The 19,453-nt window shown below is 51.3% G+C and overlaps 2 protein-coding genes across 25 annotated transcripts in view; one reads left to right on the top strand and one right to left on the bottom strand.

The window, feature by feature from the left end:
- Positions 1 to 590: 590 nt before the first annotated feature.
- On the top strand, positions 591 to 12,155 carry LOC117081193 (NADH-cytochrome b5 reductase 2). 7 transcript variants are annotated; one of them, XR_004436130.1, is made up of 10 exons: positions 650 to 1,142; positions 1,975 to 2,118; positions 2,335 to 2,407; positions 5,100 to 5,206; positions 5,497 to 5,626; positions 6,266 to 6,349; positions 7,015 to 7,100; positions 8,249 to 8,348; positions 9,261 to 9,483; positions 12,023 to 12,155. XR_004436130.1 is itself a non-coding variant. In XM_033206946.1 (9 exons), exons 1-9 carry the CDS (start codon positions 798 to 800, stop codon positions 9,431 to 9,433), a joined length of 1,242 nt encoding a protein of 413 aa, XP_033062837.1. In that variant the 5' UTR covers positions 591 to 797; the 3' UTR covers positions 9,434 to 9,706. The 7 variants fall into 7 exon arrangements, 5 of the variants coding, with proteins under 5 accessions (XP_033062837.1, XP_033062842.1, XP_033062838.1 ...); XR_004436129.1 differs by having other exon boundaries at positions 12,020 to 12,135; XM_033206946.1 differs by lacking the exon at positions 12,023 to 12,155 and having other exon boundaries at positions 591 to 1,142; positions 9,261 to 9,706.
- Positions 12,010 to 19,453, bottom strand: part of PPFIBP2 (PPFIA binding protein 2) — a 143,781-nt gene continuing 136,337 nt past the window's right edge. For 16 of the 18 annotated variants that reach the window (XM_033206932.1, XM_033206931.1, XM_033206928.1 and 13 more), the window contains 3 exons: positions 18,252 to 18,377; positions 17,360 to 17,548; positions 15,446 to 16,180 (listed from right to left, as the gene is read on the bottom strand). In XM_033206932.1, coding sequence (XP_033062823.1) covers positions 15,986 to 16,180; positions 17,360 to 17,548; positions 18,252 to 18,377 — 510 coding nt within the window. In that variant the 3' untranslated portion in view covers positions 15,446 to 15,985. Of the gene's footprint in view, positions 12,465 to 13,706; positions 13,773 to 15,445; positions 16,181 to 17,359; positions 17,549 to 18,251; positions 18,378 to 19,453 lie in introns of those variants that run through there. The other 2 variants (XM_033206945.1, XR_004436128.1) reach the window with 2 other exon arrangements.

The following is a 19,453-nucleotide window of genomic DNA, read 5'->3' on the forward strand; positions in this document are numbered from 1 at the left end:
GTAATCAAGTTAAAACAAGGTCATTAGGATGGACCCTAATTGAACATGACTGGTGTCCTCATAAAAGGGGAAATTTGGACACAGGGGACACACATAGAGGGATGAAGATATGGAGATACAGGAAGAAGATGCCCCTTCTCCTAGCCCCTCTCCTACAAACCTAGGAGAGGCATGGAACGATCCCTCCCTCCCAGCCCTCAGAAGGAACCTACTCTGCCCACACCTTGATTTTGGACTTCCAGCCCCCTGACCTGTGAGACAATAAACTTTTGTTGTTTAAGCCGCTCAGTCTGTGGCACTTTGTTACAGCAGCCCTAGCAGAGTCAAATAGGTGGGGATCTGCTTCTGGGCGTCTCTGTTTCACACAGGTCCTGAGGCAAGAATTTGCCTTTGCCTGTAATCAAGGGTGAGCGGGCAGCGAAGGTTCCAAAATGCACCGTGAAGACCCTCTAACTGTGCCTACTGTTCTGCTCCCCTCCGATTGGCGCGGGGCCCTCGTCCTCCCTCTCCAACCAGCGAATGAAAGAACGCATGAATACATGAGTCTTCAACTCGGCGACCCCCCTGCTTCGGCCCCACCCGGAAAACCCCCCGCCCCGGACCAGGCCCAGAGTAGGTGGCCAAGAGGCATATTGAATGAATATATTCACGCGTTCTTTGCAGTTGCCTGAATTCTTCCTTCACCAGCATCCCCCCTCCGCCCAGTCCCCCAGACGGCCTTCTCCAGCCTTGCCGAGTTTAAGTAAGCTGAGGGGTGCTCAGTGTGGCAGCTCTGCGTGTGCAGGGAAGGGGCCAGGATGCAGAGAGGCAGCGCAGGAGCGAGGACGCCCCGGCTCAGCGCCCTGCCAGCCTCAGGATCGTGCGCTGCCCTGGGGGCAGGGCTGACCCAGAGCCAACGGCTCGCAAGTGAGAGCCCCCGACCACGGCCCTTCTCGGGGTGCGGGCCAGCAGCCGAGGTCCCAGCCTGCGGGATCCGCCCGAGCCTCTGCCCTCCTGGGCGCGCGTGTCCGCGTCTCGGCCGGTTCCTCGTCGGCCAGGCGGAGCTGCAGGGCGGCGCCACGAGTCTGCGGGCCCGCGGGGGGAGCCGCGCTCCGGCCCCCGGCCAACCCCAGTTCGACGACCTGTTGGGCGTCTCACTCCGGGTGGGTTCCGCGGCGGGGTGTATTTATGGAGTATTTAAGAAATATCTCCGTCGCGACGGCCGGAACAAAAGAGGCCAGAGGCCGGAGGCCGGCTAGAGCCGGGAACGTCAGACCGGGCGGCTGGGAGCCGGAGCCAGAGGCGGGGGAGCGGTCGTGGGCGGGACCGCGAAGGGCTGGGAGCGGGGCGGGCCGGCTCGGATTCCGGAAGGCGTGGTGAGGGCTGAGACTCCAGTGCCTGGGCGGGAGGAGAGGGAACTTTCCCCGTCAGGCTTGCGTTGGGAGAGGAGCAGGCCGGCGTTGTGGGGTAGGGACAGATGCGGGGAGGCTGGCCGAGTCTCTGGCAGTTGAGTGCCCAGGCCCCCCTCGCCCTGTCCAGGAGAGTGTTGGGGAGTCCCCAGGCTCTAAGTCACGGGACACCTCTTAGAGCTACGCACCCTAGTTCTGTCTTTAGGGACTGGGCCCCTCATTCCGGATTGTGTGTTAGGGGTAATGTCCTCCACCTTCACCTCGAGGAAGGGACTTCCAGTGTGTGAACCTTTGGCTGTAGCTAGGAGGGGCCTAGTGACCTGAGCACCCCAGGCCATGTGTGCGGCCCGGTCCAGGGGCCTGAAACATCCTTCCTGTGTGACCTGGAGCTGACCCCTCCCTACCTTCTGGTCCGCCACAGGCTGTCCTAGCCGCCTTCTGTGTCACTACGGCTCTCTTTGCCTATTTCCTTCAGGCAGAGCTCAGCTTCTGTGCCTTTGGTGAGGGGAGGGTGTACTGCGCCCGAGAGCTGCCCTGTCCAGGGCGGGCAAGACCTGAGGTGCTCTGCTTACATTGTGTCTGCCAGGACCCGTCACTGCTCCTGACCATCACCGTCATTGGGGTCACTGTTCTGGTGTTGGTCCTGAAGAGCATGAACTCCAGGAAGAGAGAGCCTATCACCTTACAAGACCCTGAAGCCAAGTACCCGCTGCCTTTGATTGAGAAAGAGGTAATGGGTCAGCCCTGTGGGTGTAAGGCAGTAAGTGGATGATAGCTGGGATGGCAGGGCAGCCAGACAGTCATCTCATGGCCTCCAGTTCACTCCCTGCTGCCCTGTGTGCGTGTGCTGGAATAGCACCAAACGGATCTCCTTTCCCAGGCATCTCACCTGCCCAACAAAGCTTCTAGAAAGCTGACAGAACCTGCCTATGTTTTGTTTTGTTAGAAAATCAGCCACAACACCCGGAGGTTCCGCTTTGAACTGCCTTCGCCTGACCATGTCTTAGGACTTCCTGTAGGTGAGCTGGGCTTGGGTCATCACCAGGACTGGGGCCTCTGGGGGCTAAGCCCTCCTCTCCGAACAGAAACACAGGTTTCCCACGTCCTGAGGTGTGGAAGATGCCCTCATGCTCCTCCTGAGCCTGTGTGCTCAGGGAGATAGGTGGATGGATGTGGGACAGAAAATTTATTTTCTTCATTATTCCAATTGGGCTGACACAAGAATGGTACCTCAGTGAGCATTGAAAAGAACTGAACCTAGAGCCAAAAGGCCTAAGATCTCATGGAAGGCTCCTTGCTGGGGAACTTTAGGGAAGTCCTTCAACCTCTCTGAGCCCCAGTCTATGAAATGGGATTTCCCAGGCCTTCCTGTCTACCTCACTTGGGTTGTTGTGAAAGTAGAGTGACTGATGGATATGAAAATTCAGAAACTGCAAAGTATTGTGCACCAGGGAGGGATGGGAGGAACCAATGGTCAGGGGAAAGGCCCAGAATGTGCAGGCAGGCAGGAATGAGTCAGGTGTGCCCTGCCCCCACGGTCACTTAGATTCTCTGCAGGGGCCTCAGACCCACATAAGGAGGGGCCAGCCCTAGGAGTCCTAGAGTTGAGTTATCCCATTTCTAATCTGTAACACCACCAGACAGCTGAGTCAGTCTTAGTGCAGTAGAAAACTGCTAGAATCAGGGATTCAGAGAAGCTTTGTATAATTTGCTAGTGCTGCTTGCATGCCTGGTGGATCCTACTCCACGGCCTATTTGTCTTATATGCACAGGACAAAACCTTGACCTCAACTCCATCAGGGGGTGAGATTACACTCTAGCCAGCTGGCTGGACCCCTGAGCCTCCTTGCTGCTCCCTCGCTCCCTCTGTATGCATGAGAGCTCAGTGTTGTGCGTGCGGTCTCCCAGCTCTCTGCTTGGCCTGTCAGGCCGGTCCTGTTGGCAGGAAGCCTAAAAGAATGAAAAACTTTGAGATATAGAATTTCTTAGAAACTGTCTTGACCCACTATCTCCTCAGCCTTGACCTAGGCCGTACAAAGTTAGTGGGACAAGGTAATGTAGAGGCTTCTGGGAGAGTCTAATATGAAGCCTCAGAGTTCGCTGCTTTGTCCCAGGTCAGTGGAAGTGAAGCCAGTTAGAGATAGGGCCTGAAGGACCAGCCAGGGAGCCCCATTTGCCCAAGGGGACACCCTTGGGCCAGGCCTAGGTGGCTGCATATGAAGGAGCCTTTCCAGGTTTCCAGTTTCAGGTTCTCAGAAGGAAGCTAGGTGTCTCAGGCACTTATTCCTGCATATCCCTGGTGCCCAGAGGGACCATGACCAGAGTCATTGAGCCTGTTCTGAGTCCAGAGTGTTGGCACCTCAAAGACTTGGCTCATCCCCTTGAATCAGCTTCAGGGAGCAACCCCTCTAGTGCCTACTCTGCCTCCTTTTTTCTCCTCCTGCCTCTTCCTCCTCCCTGCACCTTAGGTCTTGGTTTCTATCCATATTTCTGTTCCATCTTCCTTGTCTCTTGACTAATTTCCTGTATGTAGTCCACTCAGTTTCTGAGCGAGTAGAAACTGAGGGAGTAGAAACTGACTACATACAGGAAATTAGTCAAGGTTTAGGGTTAGGGTTAGGGTTACAAAACTTTATCTCTTGATTGCACTCCTGTCCCCGCCACTAATTGCCTTAGTAATTTGAGTCTCACATTTTGGATCCAACAGGTTGTAGCTGCCCACTGTATCATCTGACAGTGGGATGTAGTCATGATCCATAGGTCTCCGGCCATACCTGCTTTATTGAATTCTACCCAGGAAGGGCAGAGTTACTTGGTTTAAAACTTCACTGCTACTCCTCACAGGGCCATAGGCCAGGAAGACATGATATTGTTGCTTCATTTGTTCCATGGGTACCCAAATCCTAGGACCCTATAGTATCTATGAGCCCAGGCCTGCTCTGTGCCTAATACCAGGATACAGATGGAGTAGTTGTAATTTATTCACAGACCCCAGTGATACATCCAGTTTAGGAAGAAATTAGTGTGTGAAGGCCACATATCTTTCTTGAATAGACAATACTCCTTCCTGTAATTTTTTTTTTTTTTTTTTTGAGACAGGGTCTCATTCTGTCGTCCAGGCTGGAATGCAGTGGCACGGTCTCAGCTCACTGCAGCCTCAACCTCCTGGGCTCAGGTGATGCTCCCACCTCAGCCTCCCAAGTAGCTGAGACTACAGGTGTGCACCACCACACCTGGCTAATTTTTTGTATTTTTTTGTAGAGATGGGGTTTCGCCATGTTGGCCAGGCTGGTCTCAAACTCCTGAGCTCAAGCAATCCACCCGCCTCTGGGCTGGGATTACAGGGGTGAGCTACCATGTCTGACCCCTTTCTGTAATTTTTAATACTCACCCTCCAACTTTAATGATCTTTTCCTGCTCCAAAAGCAGTTATACTATGATCACAGGTGGGCAGACATATCATCCCTATTTTACAGATGAAGACACCAAAACCCAGAGAGGTGAAGTGACTTGCCTAGGGTAGCACAGTGAGGCAGCGCAGGCCTAGGATCCAGGCATCCCATATTGGGGCTCCTTCCCTGCTCTCTCCTTCCCGCCCCCCTTAACATTCTGCCCCAGTATTTGCTGCCTTCACTGAAGCTCAGTCCTTTATCCCTGGGCCTTATTTAAGCTAAGTATGCTTTGACTCAGTGCTTGATGCCTTTTCTATAGGTAACTATGTCCAGCTCTTGGCGAAAATTGATAATGAATTGGTGGTCAGGGCTTACACGCCTGTCTCCAGTGATGATGACAGAGGCTTTGTGGACCTAATTATAAAGGTAAAGAGTGCCCACCATATCTGGCTGCCTCGTGCTTTCAAGCCTATTGACGGTGGTGGGGTGGAGGGGCAGTGCTTTTTCTCTGAGGGGACATATGCCCTAGACAGGGCTTTCCAGCAGTGAAGCTACAGTTAACCTTAAGGCAGCTTCATCTTCCGGGACTGCATACAGCAATTGAGAGAGCAGAACATTTTCTCTGCAAAGCTTCCAGCAGTAAATGCATTTTCTGGTTGTGTGTGGCTGTGGCATTGTGTCTGGGAATGTGAAAGCAGTGCTGCCTTGCTTTTCAGATCTACTTCAAAAATGTACACCCCCAATATCCTGAAGGGGGGAAGATGACTCAGTATTTGGAGAACTTGAAAATCGGGGACACCATCTTTTTTCGAGGGCCAAAGGGACGCTTGTTTTACCATGGGCCAGGTACTGGAGGGGTTCATACTGGGCTCCCAGCCGGGAGGAAGATTCCTTCAATGGTTCCATTGTTCTCGTACACGCCTCAGATTTGAGTCACAAGGGGTTGTCCTTAGTCTTTATTCATTCACACACAATGCATAATGACCACACTTGTTATACATTCACACACCCACTTCATGAGGTTGTAAGCTTTTTTAAGGTAGGGGAATGATTTGGCGTTTCCTCGTCATTGTATCAATGTCTCCAGCACAATGCCTGATACATAAATGGTGCCTGCTAATACTGAAAAATGGATGGAGGAGTCCATGCTCCTTTGTTTACTCACATAGCCATTATTTACTCACTGGTTCACCTCTGTGAGTGAGAATGCTCTTTGAGTCTCTGTGTTAACTTCAGCTTGCCCCTTTTTCCTCAGAACCAAAGGTCCTGCGATTCCCTGAGCAGGCTCAGGCTCTATTCCCACTTTGTGCACTGGGGCGCCAGAACTCGCTGAGGAGACTGCCCTGGCCTGCTTCACCAGCTTAAAATGGTGCAGACAGTCCCTTAGTTGGAGCTGCCTCCTGGGAGTCCCAAGGAATGTCAGTGATCTTTTGCAGTCTCTTAGGCAAGAACTGCAGAGGTCATAAGCATTCTCTGTGTTTCCAGGGAATCTTGGAATCAGACCAGACCAGACGAGTGAGCCTAAAAAAAAACTGGCCCATCACCTGGGAATGATTGCTGGGGGCACAGGTAAGAGGCTTCTAGGGGCTCCATCCGGAAAATGAGCCCTGAGATCATTCTGACTTGGGAGTCATTTGATCCTCGAAGGGACAACATGAGCGATTTCACCCCCAGCTGTAGAAGGTGGGAATGATGAATCAGTGACAGGTCTTGAAACTGACCCTGTGTGCCCTGCTTCCCCTAACTAACATGGTGGTTGCTCAGGAGCCTTGTGGGGACCTCTCAGGTCAGGCTGGGGGCCAAGCTGGGCAGGCCCACTCATGCTGTCCCAGGAGCGCCTGGATCCAGTTCAAGTCTGACTCTCCCCATCCCTTGAAAGTGACTGCCTGAAGGAAGAGAATAGTCTTTGAAGGAGACATACAATGTGCCAGGCACTGTAATAGGCACTCTTAAAGCTATCACATTTACCCATCATTAATTGTTTGATGAATGAGGACACGGAAGAACTTAGAGTGTTCTTTCCATCTTGCCATATGAAAATGAGAAAGACCTTCTGACTTACTGTTGCATTAGAAAGGAAAACCAAAATGAAGGGCTGTTTCCCACTTTTGAGTTTTGGGGACAGAAGTGAGAAAAGGATAACTGGGGCTGGGGGCAGGTAAGCTTGCTGCAGGTCAGGGACTGTGGGCTTCAGAGACAGGGAGAAAGCTGGCTGCCCACTCACTATGTTCCAGGCATCACACCCATGTTGCAGCTCATTCGCCACATCACCAAGGACCCCAGTGACAGCACCAGGATGTCCCTCATCTTTGCCAACCAGGTCAGTTCCTGCTGAGCTTGCAGTGGTAGGATGGAATGTTTGCTGAGCTGGGCTCTTGTTTTCATTTCTCCTCCATTGACTGAGCTCATGCTGCTTGGGTGCCTGTGACTGTGGGAGGGCTTAGTGGGATCAACAGGGCTGCTGGCAGCTGGAGAAGCTGAGTCTAGGCCTGCTTTTTACATGTATTTAACTCTTTTGTGTCTCCTCAGCCAACCCTAAGCACTAAGCATTCCTTTTTTCCTTAATATGTATTGCTACATTTTTGCTAAGTGCAAAATCACAGATGTCCGCAGTAGACACTTCAGAAAATACAGAATATAAATATTTACTTATTTTTTAAATCTTTTTTCTATATATGCTATATATTTATAATTTATATATGCATTTTTTTCACTCAGCATTACCACACAGGCATTTTCTTCTCTTTAAACTGCTTTATAAATATTTTCATCATAGTTTTTATCAAGTTGCACTATAATCTACTAACTTCTATATTCAGGCTGTTTTCAGTTATAAATAATATGGTGATGAATAATTGTGCCTACGCTTGATTACTTTTAGATTATTTTCTAAAACAGAATCCCAGAAGTGGAATGACTGGGATGAGAATCATGAAGATTCTGTGCAGGCCTTCTGTGCAGTATGTTTGAGCCTATGACAGGTTATTTTTGGCTTTGGTTCCCTTTCCCCCAAATGAGGCTCCAGACTGTTTTCCTCTCCTTCACATATCCAGTGCTGTTCTATCACAGGACTTTCTGAGCCCATTACATTTCTTCCAGAAGATCCTGGGACTGCACTGAGCTTGTTCCAGTTAGGTTTGCTGTGCTAGAACTCAGTGTAGATGTAGGAGGCAGGGCTGGAGCTCTGCGTGAAGCCATCCTGGCCAGGGCTTGGCAAAGGTCCTTCTAGCTGGAGGCAGTCACTACAGCTCCATGGGAACCTACATCCTACCACCAACTTCATCCACAAAACAAACAGTTTGATCTCCACGAGCAGCAGCAGAACTCTTGTTTGCCCTGAAAGTTGGCAGCGAGCATTCCAGTTGGAGCGGCAGCAGCTTTGGCCAAGAGTATGCTGGCCAGTGTAGTCAGTCCAGGGAACAACAGGATGGCCCTGGAGGGGCTTTTCTAGTGTTGCTTCTTTTCTAGACAGAGGAGGATATATTGGTCAGAAAAGAGCTTGAAGAAATTGCCAGGACTCACCCAGACCAGTTCGACCTGTGGTACACCCTGGACAGGCCTCCTGTTGGTATGATATCCAGTGCCCTCACCCACCATGGGTCAGCACCAACCCTTGACCACTTTGAGGACTGGTCTCTGTTTCTTTGTTTTGTTTTTGTTTTATAGGGTCAGATGTGGGGGTGAAGCCTTGGGCTCTGGCTCCAGGTGGGAAATGTGAGAAACTGAGGGAGAGAGGATTTGGGATGGCCTGCTTTTAAGGGCAATCAAGAGCAGGTGTCTAATACATCAGCAGCACCCCACACACTGCACTGAACATCAAAAGGGACACTGCCCCTGTCCACTCTGAACACCCACCCACTCCACACACCATCACATACACATCTAATATGGGCACTGACCCCTTCACCACTCACGCCTCTGCTTATGGCCACCACACCCCTCACCACCCACCTCGCCTGAACAGCAGTCTTCACATGCTGAGCCCCCAGACAGCTGCTGCAGCCCAGGCAGCATCCCAGCAACCACTGTGCACAGAGCACCCCACAGGCGCACATCTCACACTGCGCCTAGCTGTACCTGCTTGTCATACAGCTTCGTGGTTGGCAGAGGGCGCTACCCGACTGAGCAATTCTGAGCAGTTCCACTAACACCAGGCCACACCCTGCCGGACAACTCCAGCTGGCTGTATTGATTCACACACCTCGGTATACTCATTGTGTTCTCCTTCCTCATCAATGCTGACAGCTGATAGCAGCAGGGCTTCAGGGTCCCCGCAGTGAGCCTGCGACCTGGGGTGACTGCTGCAGAGGGCTGTTTACTAGTTCTGAGGCTTTTTGCAGGGAGCAGTAGTACAGACTTCTAAGCCTTTGTAGAGCAGCTTGTCACCTCCTCCCTGGTTGAGGGTGGGTGTATAGGTGGCCTGGGATCAGGAACTCCACCTGGCATCCCACAGCTTTCTCCTGCGTCTGCTTCATTTCAGGCTGGAAGTACAGCTCAGGCTTTGTTACTGCCGACATGATCAAGGAGCACCTTCCTCCTCCAGGGAAGTCCACGCTCATCCTGGTGTGTGGCCCACCACCCCTGATCCAGACGGCGGCTCACCCTAACCTGGAGAAGTTGGGTTATACCCAGGACATGATTTTCACCTACTAACACCTCCATGTGTTCAGGAAATTTGCATGTCCCTTTTCATCTGTTTCAGAGTAAGTTCAATTTCACCACGTTAAACTGGGATGTTTTCAAAAGTGCCTTGCCATGTACCCTCACGCAGACACTGGTTCTCTCTCTTTTGGGTGTGGGCCTAACAAGAAGGGCTTAAGGGGCTGGAGACTGGCTGCTGGGGCCTCCTAGATTGGAGGCTGGAAAGAGCTCCATTTCAGTATCTTTCTCCATGGTTTTGTGAAATAAACTCAAGTACAAAGCAGATAGCCCGTGAAGCGTGGCTCTGTGGGGGACCTGCTAGGTCGTCAGAGGCCATAGCCTGGCCTGTGAGTTGGCTTCTGCATACCCATGGGGGTCAGAACTGTCAAGTGTCGGGGCAATTCCCAAAAAACTCCAAGTGGGGTCACATCAACTCTCAAGAATCTCTCCATGGCACTGGGGGTCATGGTAGGAGTGGTTACACACAGAAACTTCTCAACTTTCAAAGTCAGATTCCAGAAACTGCCTTAAATCCTTTGTAGTATCATGAAACCCAAACGATACGAGTGACCACGTGGCCCCCTGTGGTTCATGGCCAGGATGACACAGTACTGCTCTGTTACCTGTGAGTGGGTAGAGCTGCTTCTGCCCTGCTTCATAGAAGTCTCATAAGCAACCAGAGATTCTGTAGGGATTTTGTTCTCCAAATTATAGATGAGGAAACTGAGGCCTGGAGACTGTGTTCCCAGGTCATTCAACCAGTGGGTGGCAAAGCTGGCCTTAAACCTGGGCCAGTTTTATTCTAAGTTCCCCTTTTCACAAAAACTGACATAATGGCGGCCACATTGGAACTTGGTGTCACTGGACTTGTTACTCAGTGTGCATGTGTGTGAGGGAGAGGGGAGGGGAGAGAGAGAACAGCGCTCTGGGGAGCTCTCTGAAGTACAGCTGTGTCCTACCCTCCGGTGGCCAAACACAGAGATGACCTCACAGAAGGTCTGTGGGGGTGGGAGGGAGGGGTGGCCAACCTCACCCATCCACCTGTTCAGTGTCTCCTTGGGGATCCTTCACTGTTTTCAAGGGAGACCCCACTCTGGCCACCCCTTCTCTCCAGGACGCACTCCAGGGTCTGGCTCCCAAGGCCTTTCTTGATTTGGCTCCTGCTGACTTTGTCAGATTTTCCTTTCCCTGGGCCCTCAACTCCTACCCGATTGTCTCGCCTAGTGGTTCTTCAACTAAGGGTGATTTTGCTGCTCAGGGAACAGATAACAAAGTCCAAAGACATGTTGGTTGTCAACTAGAGAAGGGGTACATCTACCGTTTATTGGCATCTAGAGGGTAGAGACCAAGGATGCTGCTAAACGTCTTAAAACCCACAGGAGAGCCTCCATCACAGAGTATTACGCAGCCCAAAGTGACAGCAGCACAGAGGCCAGGAAACCCTGCTTTAGCCTACCAACTTTTGGCAATTCCTAGGTTGTGCTGGGCTGTTTTCAAGTCTGTCTACCTGGAATGCCCTTCCCCTCTGGCATATATCTGGGAAAATATGATTTATCTTTCCAAATTCAAGTGTCACCTCTTCCATGGAACCTATTCAGACTCCTTCCCCAAACCCCCATTAAAAATGGTAACATGTGCTTTTAGGCTGCAGAAACTAATATTGGAGCATCTGTATCCTTTGGCAAAGTCTTGTTTGAAACTGGTCTGTACTCCACTAGACTGTAAGCACCTTCAGGCAGGGACCTTGGCATTCATGCCTATATCTCTAGCCCTGGCATGGAAAGTACTTAACACACACATGTGAAGGAGTGGGTGGACGGGGAACTTAGGAGCATGGATCTCCTTGGCAATTGGAGGACTGTCTGTACAGGAACCAGCCCAGAGCAGGTGCTCCAAGTTTGTGGTGAGGACGGGTATGGTAAGATGACAGGAAACTTCAAGGTGAGCTGTGCTCTGGCTCAAGGGCAGACACGGCACTGTGGGAGAGCTGACCTGTAACTGGATCATGCGGGAAGGCTTCCTGAGAGATGGTCTCTTTGCCGTGCCTTGGCAGACAGGATTTTGCCTCATGAAGGGGACTAGGAGAAAAATGCATTTCCCAGTGAGGGAAGGGCCTGAGCAGACGCCTGGAGGGAGGAAAGACTAAAGAGTGGAGAGGAAACGGACATGTTTGGGAAGTTGGTGAGTTGAGGTGGAAACATGGAGCTTGAGGTGCCCAAGGGCCTTCCACTTGGGGGAGCTATTTAATCAGACATTATGCCTGAGCTGCTCCAAGGGCAAGGCCTGGGAGGCTGTGTGTCAGCTTGGGCGGAGGCAAAAGGCAGGGCGTGCATGTGTTGGGGACGCCTCTGCTCCAAGCTGGGAGGTTGCACAGATACCCCTTGCAGATGACGAGAGATAGAGTCAGGCAGGGCTGTGGGAAAGGGGCCTCATTGCTTTCCCCGCTCACACCCTAAACACCTGCCTTGCCCGGCCACAGTCCTGTGAATGGAAAAGCATGCTCCTGTGAAGCAGCCCCGGAGGGAGCTCCCGGTGATCATTTCACAAAACGCAGTCTCGACAGAACATTCAAAACAGTTTTTCGGAACTTTTTTCCAGCAGGTTTTATTAACAGCTCTCCTCCTTGGGTGTGAGAGCCTCCAGGATGTCACCAGGAATAGCATGAGCCATCTAGTCTGCGTGCTGATATCTCACTGCCCTCCCACAAAAGTGGTCCGCAGACCATGTATAAAAGTACAAAAGGTATGAAGCCTGCGGTGAAGAGCGCAGCATGGTTGAAGACACACACGGACCCTAGGGCCACCCCTGGACACCTGTCCCACAGCTCTGCTTTGTGCCTGTCGGCACCCTGTCTGAGACACCCTGCCAGCCCAGACTGGGCTTGCAGAGAGGGCTGTGTGCCAGCTCCCCACAGAAGCAAAGGCTCTGGACCCCCACACATGCCTCCCTACGCGCTCGGCCATGACGAAAGTCATCTCCAGTCATCAGAGTCGGGGGCAGGCAGGCGAGAGTCATTCAGCAGCTGGTCCTGGCTCAGCATTGTCTGAAAAGGACACAGCCGAAGGGTCAATTTAACAGAGTTTTGGTCCAGGCTGCCCTGCGGCAGCTGCATGGGAACTAGAGGGCACTGGGTGAGGGCTGCATCTGACGCAGGTGAACTGTATAGTGTTTATAGTGTCCCAAGAAACCCTGAGTATTGGATCAGAATAAACAATACTATTAAGATAAAAATAAATTGTTCATCTTAGGAATAAATTTTCTATTTTCAGGCCACCGAAGGACTAGATCATAAGGGCAAGTGTGCTCAGATTCCTTTCATGGGTGGGCCAATACATAAAAACGTTGAATAAAACTGATCCTGTTTGGAGTCAGGGAGACTTCCCTGTTTTGTCCTTGGATACAAGGAGAGTCGTGTGTCCCTGTCCTTGTCCCGTCTTCCCAATGGGCCTTGTTAGACAAGCAAAGTACAGTGGCAGGGGCCTCGATGGGGACAGACACTACAGCCAACAGGCTCAGTGATGGGATGTCCAAGAACTAAAAGGCCCTGGGAGTTATGGGTCCTCAAAAACAAATCCTGTGCTCTGTGGCTGCGCTCTGTGGCTGGCCTTTTCCTGCCGGCTCTAGTCTGCCTGTAAGCCTGGCAAGGAGGGTATCATTAGCCCTGCTTTACAGATAACTAAGCCAAAGCTCAGGAGAGAATGACACCCCAGGTCACAGAGCTAGTGAAGTCAGAGCAGGGACTTGAGCCTCACTCCAAAACTGCTTTTTGAGGCCAAGCTTCTTCCCCATAATATAGTTTGTCCTTTCAGGCATGCCAGATGTGCTCACAAGGCTGTCAATGCTTTGTGATACCCAGAAAGTCAGAGGCACGATAGGAAATGCATTTGTCTCTGGGCAGAGGGTGGAAGTGTCCACTAGGACAGGATGCAGCCTGGGCTCTAGGCTGATGAGACAGATGATCCAGAGTTGCTGAGCATTTTTGTTTCCTCATCTCTAAGCCTGGGAAGAGGACCTGAGATCTAGTGTGCTTTAGCTGGCTTTGGCTAATAGCCCATGAGCCTCCCCAGTGCCCTTAAGGGCTCAAGGTCCAGTAACAGGCCAACAGAGAAGGCCCCTGGGCTGCTTTCTGCCTCGGGGCTGGCTCAGGCTCGGGCTCAGGCTCAGGCTGTGACCCCAGCACTAAGCACCATTCTTTGCTGTTCTCCAGGCCTTGTGCACTACCACACCAAACTCACTGGGCCTCCCTGGCACCAGTCTGACTGTGGGGAGAGGGTCAGAGTCCTACCGTAAGGCGGTGAATGTCTTGGGAGAGGAGCCCTATTTGCGTCACGGTACCTTCCGAAGGTGCCATCTGTAAAATGGGCAGCAGCCTGGTCAGCACACATGGACGCAGCTTGTGATTCACAGAAATGGCATGCAAGTCCTGTCATACTCAAGCCTGGCTTCTCCAGGGCACGCTTCCCTGGAGGGATGGGCAAGGAGGGGGCCAGGCCCTGAAGAGTGACAGGTGGGTGGAGCACATGCTGCTTCTGTTTCCTGGGGAAAGGCATCAATGTCCCACGCTGCATGCATACCTCTCCTGGGGCCCCACTGGGAACTGGCATTCAGGGTACACAGAGGTAGGACACAGGCTTGTCAGAAGCAGCCCTTCTGCATGTGTTCAATGTTCCAGCTATTTCCAGGAGCAGAGAGAAGTAGCAATGAAGGCCTTCAGGATGCTAAACAGACTCACACTAACCAGGCAACAGGAGCTCAGACACCAATGCCCTGATATAGGTAGGCATCCTTCCTCACTACTCAAGAGCCTCCCTCCTGCCCCTCCTTCTCAGGTAATGCTGGTCTCCTCCTTCTTCCCTAAACCTACTTAGACACTGTAGATTTGGAAACATCCTCTGTAAATTTGGAGGGCACCAAGTGTAACCCCTCCCTTGTTTTATAGGTAGGAAAACTGAAGCCCACAAAGGGAACAGGACTCACTTGAGGGTGCAGAGAATCAGTGGCAAAACAGTTCCATGCAGGTTTTGAAAACAGGCACATGCAGAGATCCCTGTACTGTGACATAAGCAGCAAGGGACAAAGCCTGCCCTGACTGGCTCTACAACTCCAATGGCCAGGCGTCAGCCTGAATGAGCACTTCTCATCCAGCGGACCTGGGTACCAGGATCTAACAGCAGCATTGCCAGCTGGCAAGCTTGTCCCGACATCTCTCACCTCCCAGAAGGCAGTGGCCTGTGGCAACAGACCATGCCTGAGGCTGCTGGTAGTTTAAGAAGCGAATCTTAGCATAGCCTCCATCTGGGACAGAATCAGAGTGCCACAATGGAATGGGGTCATCAGGCCATGCCCAGGCCATCAGATGGCGGTGATATGGTGTTACTCTTCTGCCATGAGGCCCAGGGGATTGAGGGGAGCCAAACGCTGCCTGGGGCAAACTAAAGTCTCTTGACCAGGAGCCCAGACTGGCAAGGCACGTCTCTCCCTCAGTCCCAGCCAGACAAGGCCCATCTGGAGGAGCCATTATCAGTCAGTCAGTCTCTAAATCAAGGGGACAGATCGCTTTCGGTTTTGCCAGCAGACAAACCAGCCCCCACCATGGTTATGAGCCTGGCTAAGTCAGTAATAGAGAAGCCAGCAAAACACATGAAAGAACAGAGAGTCTTTCCAGCAAAGTGCCCTTCTTATCTCCCTACCATCCCCTTCACTGGAGGGGCTCATGCCACTAAAACCAATCAGCTTTGAGGTCTGCACGACAGATGTGCCGTATGGTCAGGACGTGCATGAGACACGAAGCCCCCTCTGCTTCACAGAGGGAAGCAAATTCTGGAGCAGTGAGGCCACAGACCTCCTATGAAGGCTATGGGAGGGGGTCCCGCCTTGTTCTACCTCCCGGTGAATCCTGAGCCTGCACCTGGCTGAGGATCAGGCTCAGTGCCATCGGTTCTTCAGCTCTGCGATTGGTAGGACTCCATTTCCAGCTACCCTCAGCTCTCTTTCCCCAACAAAGTTAAAGATATGTTGCACTGCTTGCTTTCCACATAAATATTGCTTTTATTACAAGAAAGAAGAGACCACCTCTGAAGTAAGGCACAACACAATTCCACTGTCACTGTGGCATAAGTCCCTGTTGCTCATCCCTTTGATTTCAGCCAAGACTGTGGCCCACGGGCCTAAGGCACTTGAGCTTTTCCCTCAACTGAAGCATAGAGGGTGCCTGAGAGCTGAGCCTTGTGGGAGTGTCCATGGTCTCTGGACCTGCATCGAAGTTCATGTGTTTCCACTGGTGCTGAAGATGAACATCAAGACTTACTAGAAATGTAAAGGTGTCTTTAAGTGTCTTTCCTCCTGAGTCCACATTTGACAATGGTCCCCAAAGCCTGGCCCCTTAGAGATGCAGCTCCAGATCCTGGCCACCCTCAGAGTTCAAAGAGAGACTGGCCCAGGGGTACACACTTGCTGGAATGTTCTCTGTGAGTCATGCACATGTGCAGGGGTGAGGTGCAGTTATATGATGACACAGTGTTACTGTGAGCTCTCAGGGTGCACAGAGGGCAGGTGACAAGGGCATCAGCTAATCTGTCCCACCTGGTCCAGCCCATCCAGTTCAGGGGCATCAAGGGGGCTGAGGCCCTGGTAGCCACTGTAGACCCTGTGACTGTCACTGACACCATCACTAGGCTCCACTGGGCAAATGTAGTCCGTCGATTCATCAAACTTCTTTTTTCTTATGTTTCCAAAGTGTGAAAATCCTAGTTTCCTTGGCTAAAACACAGCAAATGTAAGATTATGAGAAGGCAATCAGGGCAGTGTGCAGGTATGACTGACAATATAATTAAAATTTAAGAGCAGGCCCGCAAGGAGAGGAATGATGTAAACTGCTCCTAGAAAGATTCTGAACAAAACAGAGCTCTTGTAAGCAATTTATATGCTGCAGAAAGGCCAACAGGTAAATAATCTTGAACAATAAGAGCTGCCCCTCCAATACTATGCCTGAAACTCATGCCTGGCTGCCCCACCAAAGTGACTTTCTTATTTCCATAGATGAACTGGGAGTTTCTTTAGAATGTACTTGAGGTCTGCACTTGAGGTGAAGCACAGAGAACTTGCCTCAGCACAGCTACTGGCACCCCAACCCTTTCCCATCTGAGCACCTGGCACCATCTAAAGGCATGTAGGATAGCCCCAGGTTGCTCCCTGCCCTAGCTTCACACAGCACTGTTTCTGCTTGACTCCCCCAGACATACTTCCTGTCCTGCTCCCTTGGGGAACGAGGTCTGTGCCTGAGTTATAGCTGGGCATGAAGCCTCAATACTACCAGGGATAGGACCAGCTTGGCCTCCAGAGGTTGCCCGTGGGTCTTTAGTCTGGGAAGAATGTGGTTTGAGGATGCTGTGGCTCAGGCAGGTCTAAAGGGCTTTGTGGGATTCTGGGAGCCCCAGTGAGTAGTGTTGGTGCTTGGAAGACCTTGGGACCTCTGGGTATCTGTGTGCTGGCCACGTCACAAAACAAGACAAATGGAACTAGCTTCCAATGGGAACACTTCCTATGTCAGCAGGACAGCTTTGGCCAAGATCCCACGGCACTGTGGCACGCAGGCAGGCCTGACCGAAGGAAAGCCCGACTCGGAGCACTTCCGCTCTGCAAGATGAGTCATGGCAGCAATGGGGTAGAGGGTGAGCTGTAAGTCACCAGAGGATAGGTGCTTCCTGAACATATTTTCTAGGCAAAGAAACCTGCACTGTCTTCCTTGGACTCAAAACTGGTGGAGAACTGGCTTAACAAAGACTGGCCTAACAGACCACAAGACCACAGCAGAAGCTGCAAGATCCTCCTTGTCCAGGCTGCGCATGCTGCTCTGGCTGTGGGCATCGAGCCAGGTGCTGTGTTGCCTGAGAGCCAGGAGGCAGCCCAGGGCCCACTCGGAAAGGGTCTGCAACTCACCCGGACTTTGGCTGTGGTGGTCAGTGGTGTGTAAGCTGGTGAGGCCATCTTCTCTCGCTTTTCCTGTTCAGCCTCTGGACCAATCAGGGCATTGAACTTGGTGGTCAGGTGGCGCCTGAGGAGCGTCTTTTGTGGGGGGATATTGAGAAGCATAGCCAGGGTGTCCCCAGTGAAGCGCGGCTCCAGGATCTAAGAAGGAACCAGAGACAAACCTGGCCAGGAGCAAATACAAATGGCTCGAGGGGAGGATGCCGAGAGATTGGCCTGTTGGGCTGGGGGCGCCTCCAGAGCAGGGGCAGGAGCTCAGTCACTTGTTCTGAGTCCCACTCCTCTCACTGGCTGGCACAGGACCTGACTCTGAGCACACACTAGCACATCTGCTGACTGACCACCTTGTTTTCACAGAGCAGCAGAGAACTGGGACCTCTTTGGTAAGGCTCTCTCTCAGGATCTCCTCTGGGTGACATCCAAGCCACCACACTTCCTCATTTCCCCTCTGGCTTTGTCACTGACAGATCTGAGTAGTGATAAGGATCATATTGCAGCAAGTGGGAAGCTGCATTTTCATGGCTTCCCCGTCCCTTCCCCAGCCCCACTGTTCCCTCAGGGACAGGCAGACCTGCCTTGTAAGCATTGGTCTTCATGCAACCCATTGACCTAGAATCCTCAGGTCTCATGCCAAGGAGGTGCTGCCAGAAGCCATCTTGCTTCCCTGAGGTATATTAATTCTCAAGGACAAGTTATCAAAATACTTTGAGATGTCAAATTATGCAAGAGCTTCAGATGAAGTACCTATTATTTTTGTTAGATTTTATGTCTTGTCCTTAATAAATAAGTTTCTGAATATCCCATTTGCACCAAGGCAGGTGGGCTAGGCCAGAGAGCCACTCACAATGAGGCCTCCATGGACTCCACTCCCTCGAAGATTGGGTGCATACTCTGCCAGGTCCACAGATCGCAACCACTCCATCACTCTGTGGTTGGACCACTGTACAACTTCTGAAGGAGAAAGGTTACTCTGTCAGAGGGAGGAAAGTGAGGAAGTTAGGCTTAATAGGTCCCACCATAGTCCTCTGTGGAGTCAGCCCCTGTAAGTAGCCCTGCCCCAGACGCATCACAACAATAGAAGACCCTCAAGCTTAGTGACCCACCCCATCTGCCAGAGCACCAGCCTCCCCAATTTCCAGGAAACAGAGCTCCCACTGAATCTCGCAAGATCTTCCACACTGAGACATCTGAATCCAGAATTCTGTTGCTCCCTCAATTTCTGGCTAACTTGGAGACAAATAAATGAGGACATTATAGTTATTCTTTCAGTGATTCAACAGAACTTTAAAGATGACTGTCAATTACAATCCAAGTGGTTTATAGATGAAAGATCTCCCTGGCATGGCCAACAATTTTAGGAGAGCACACCTTAAGATACTTATTCCTAAGTGCTCTCACCTAGCACTGTGGTCTTAAAAATGCACAGCGTTGTGCTTGACATATACAAGACATTCAAAACATGTTGGTTGAATAAGAAGAAAATAGGAGATAGATGGCAAAAGTAGCAGCCTAGGAAGCTGAGTTAATTTTACATCAAGGTTAGACCTAGTTCCCAGGAACAGAGGAGATAGGATGTGACTGACAATCTTCAGTTTGAGGGTCCACCAAGAACTCCAAAGTTCATGGAACATAATCAGTTATTTCTTCATGACTTGGGGTGCTGTCATTTTCCTATACTGTTTCTTCTGTAGCAAGACTGCTCATGGATCCCTTGTACCTGGGGGCCTGGAAGTCAGTTAATTTTGGATCTACAAGTAGGGATACCTATTCTGAAATGTCTAGCTTCTATGGGCTCCTCTTCCCCCTCCTCTGTCTCTTCTCTTCTACTGTGACACCCATCTTTCCATTTTTTCTTTCTGTCTCCCTCTCCTTTGCACCAGATACTCATCTCCCTTAATCACTATGATGACTTTATAGCACATGTCTCCCCAGTGGAGGGTGGGAGCTTAGAGGTCTATGGCTACTGTGAGACACAAAGTACAGGTAACGGGTGTTTGGGGCACCAGGAAGCACAAGCAAACAAAAGAATCCCAGGCACCATGATCC

Source organism: Trachypithecus francoisi, unplaced genomic scaffold (genome assembly GCF_009764315.1).
Source record: "Trachypithecus francoisi isolate TF-2019V2 unplaced genomic scaffold, Tfra_2.0 Lachesis_group8, whole genome shotgun sequence".
Taxonomy (NCBI): domain Eukaryota; kingdom Metazoa; phylum Chordata; class Mammalia; order Primates; family Cercopithecidae; genus Trachypithecus; species Trachypithecus francoisi.

Bases quoted from the DNA above. Each gene is read 5' to 3' on its own strand.
- LOC117081193 (XM_033206946.1), top strand. From the start codon at position 798: ATGCAGAGAGGCAGCGCAGGAGCGAGGACGCCCCGGCTCAGCGCCCTG. The intron at 2,119-2,334 runs GTAATGGGTCAG...TTGTTTTGTTAG, and splicing joins TGCCTTTGATTGAGAAAGAG to AAAATCAGCCACAACACCCG. The intron at 6,350-7,014 runs GTAAGAGGCTTC...ACTATGTTCCAG, and splicing joins AATGATTGCTGGGGGCACAG to GCATCACACCCATGTTGCAG.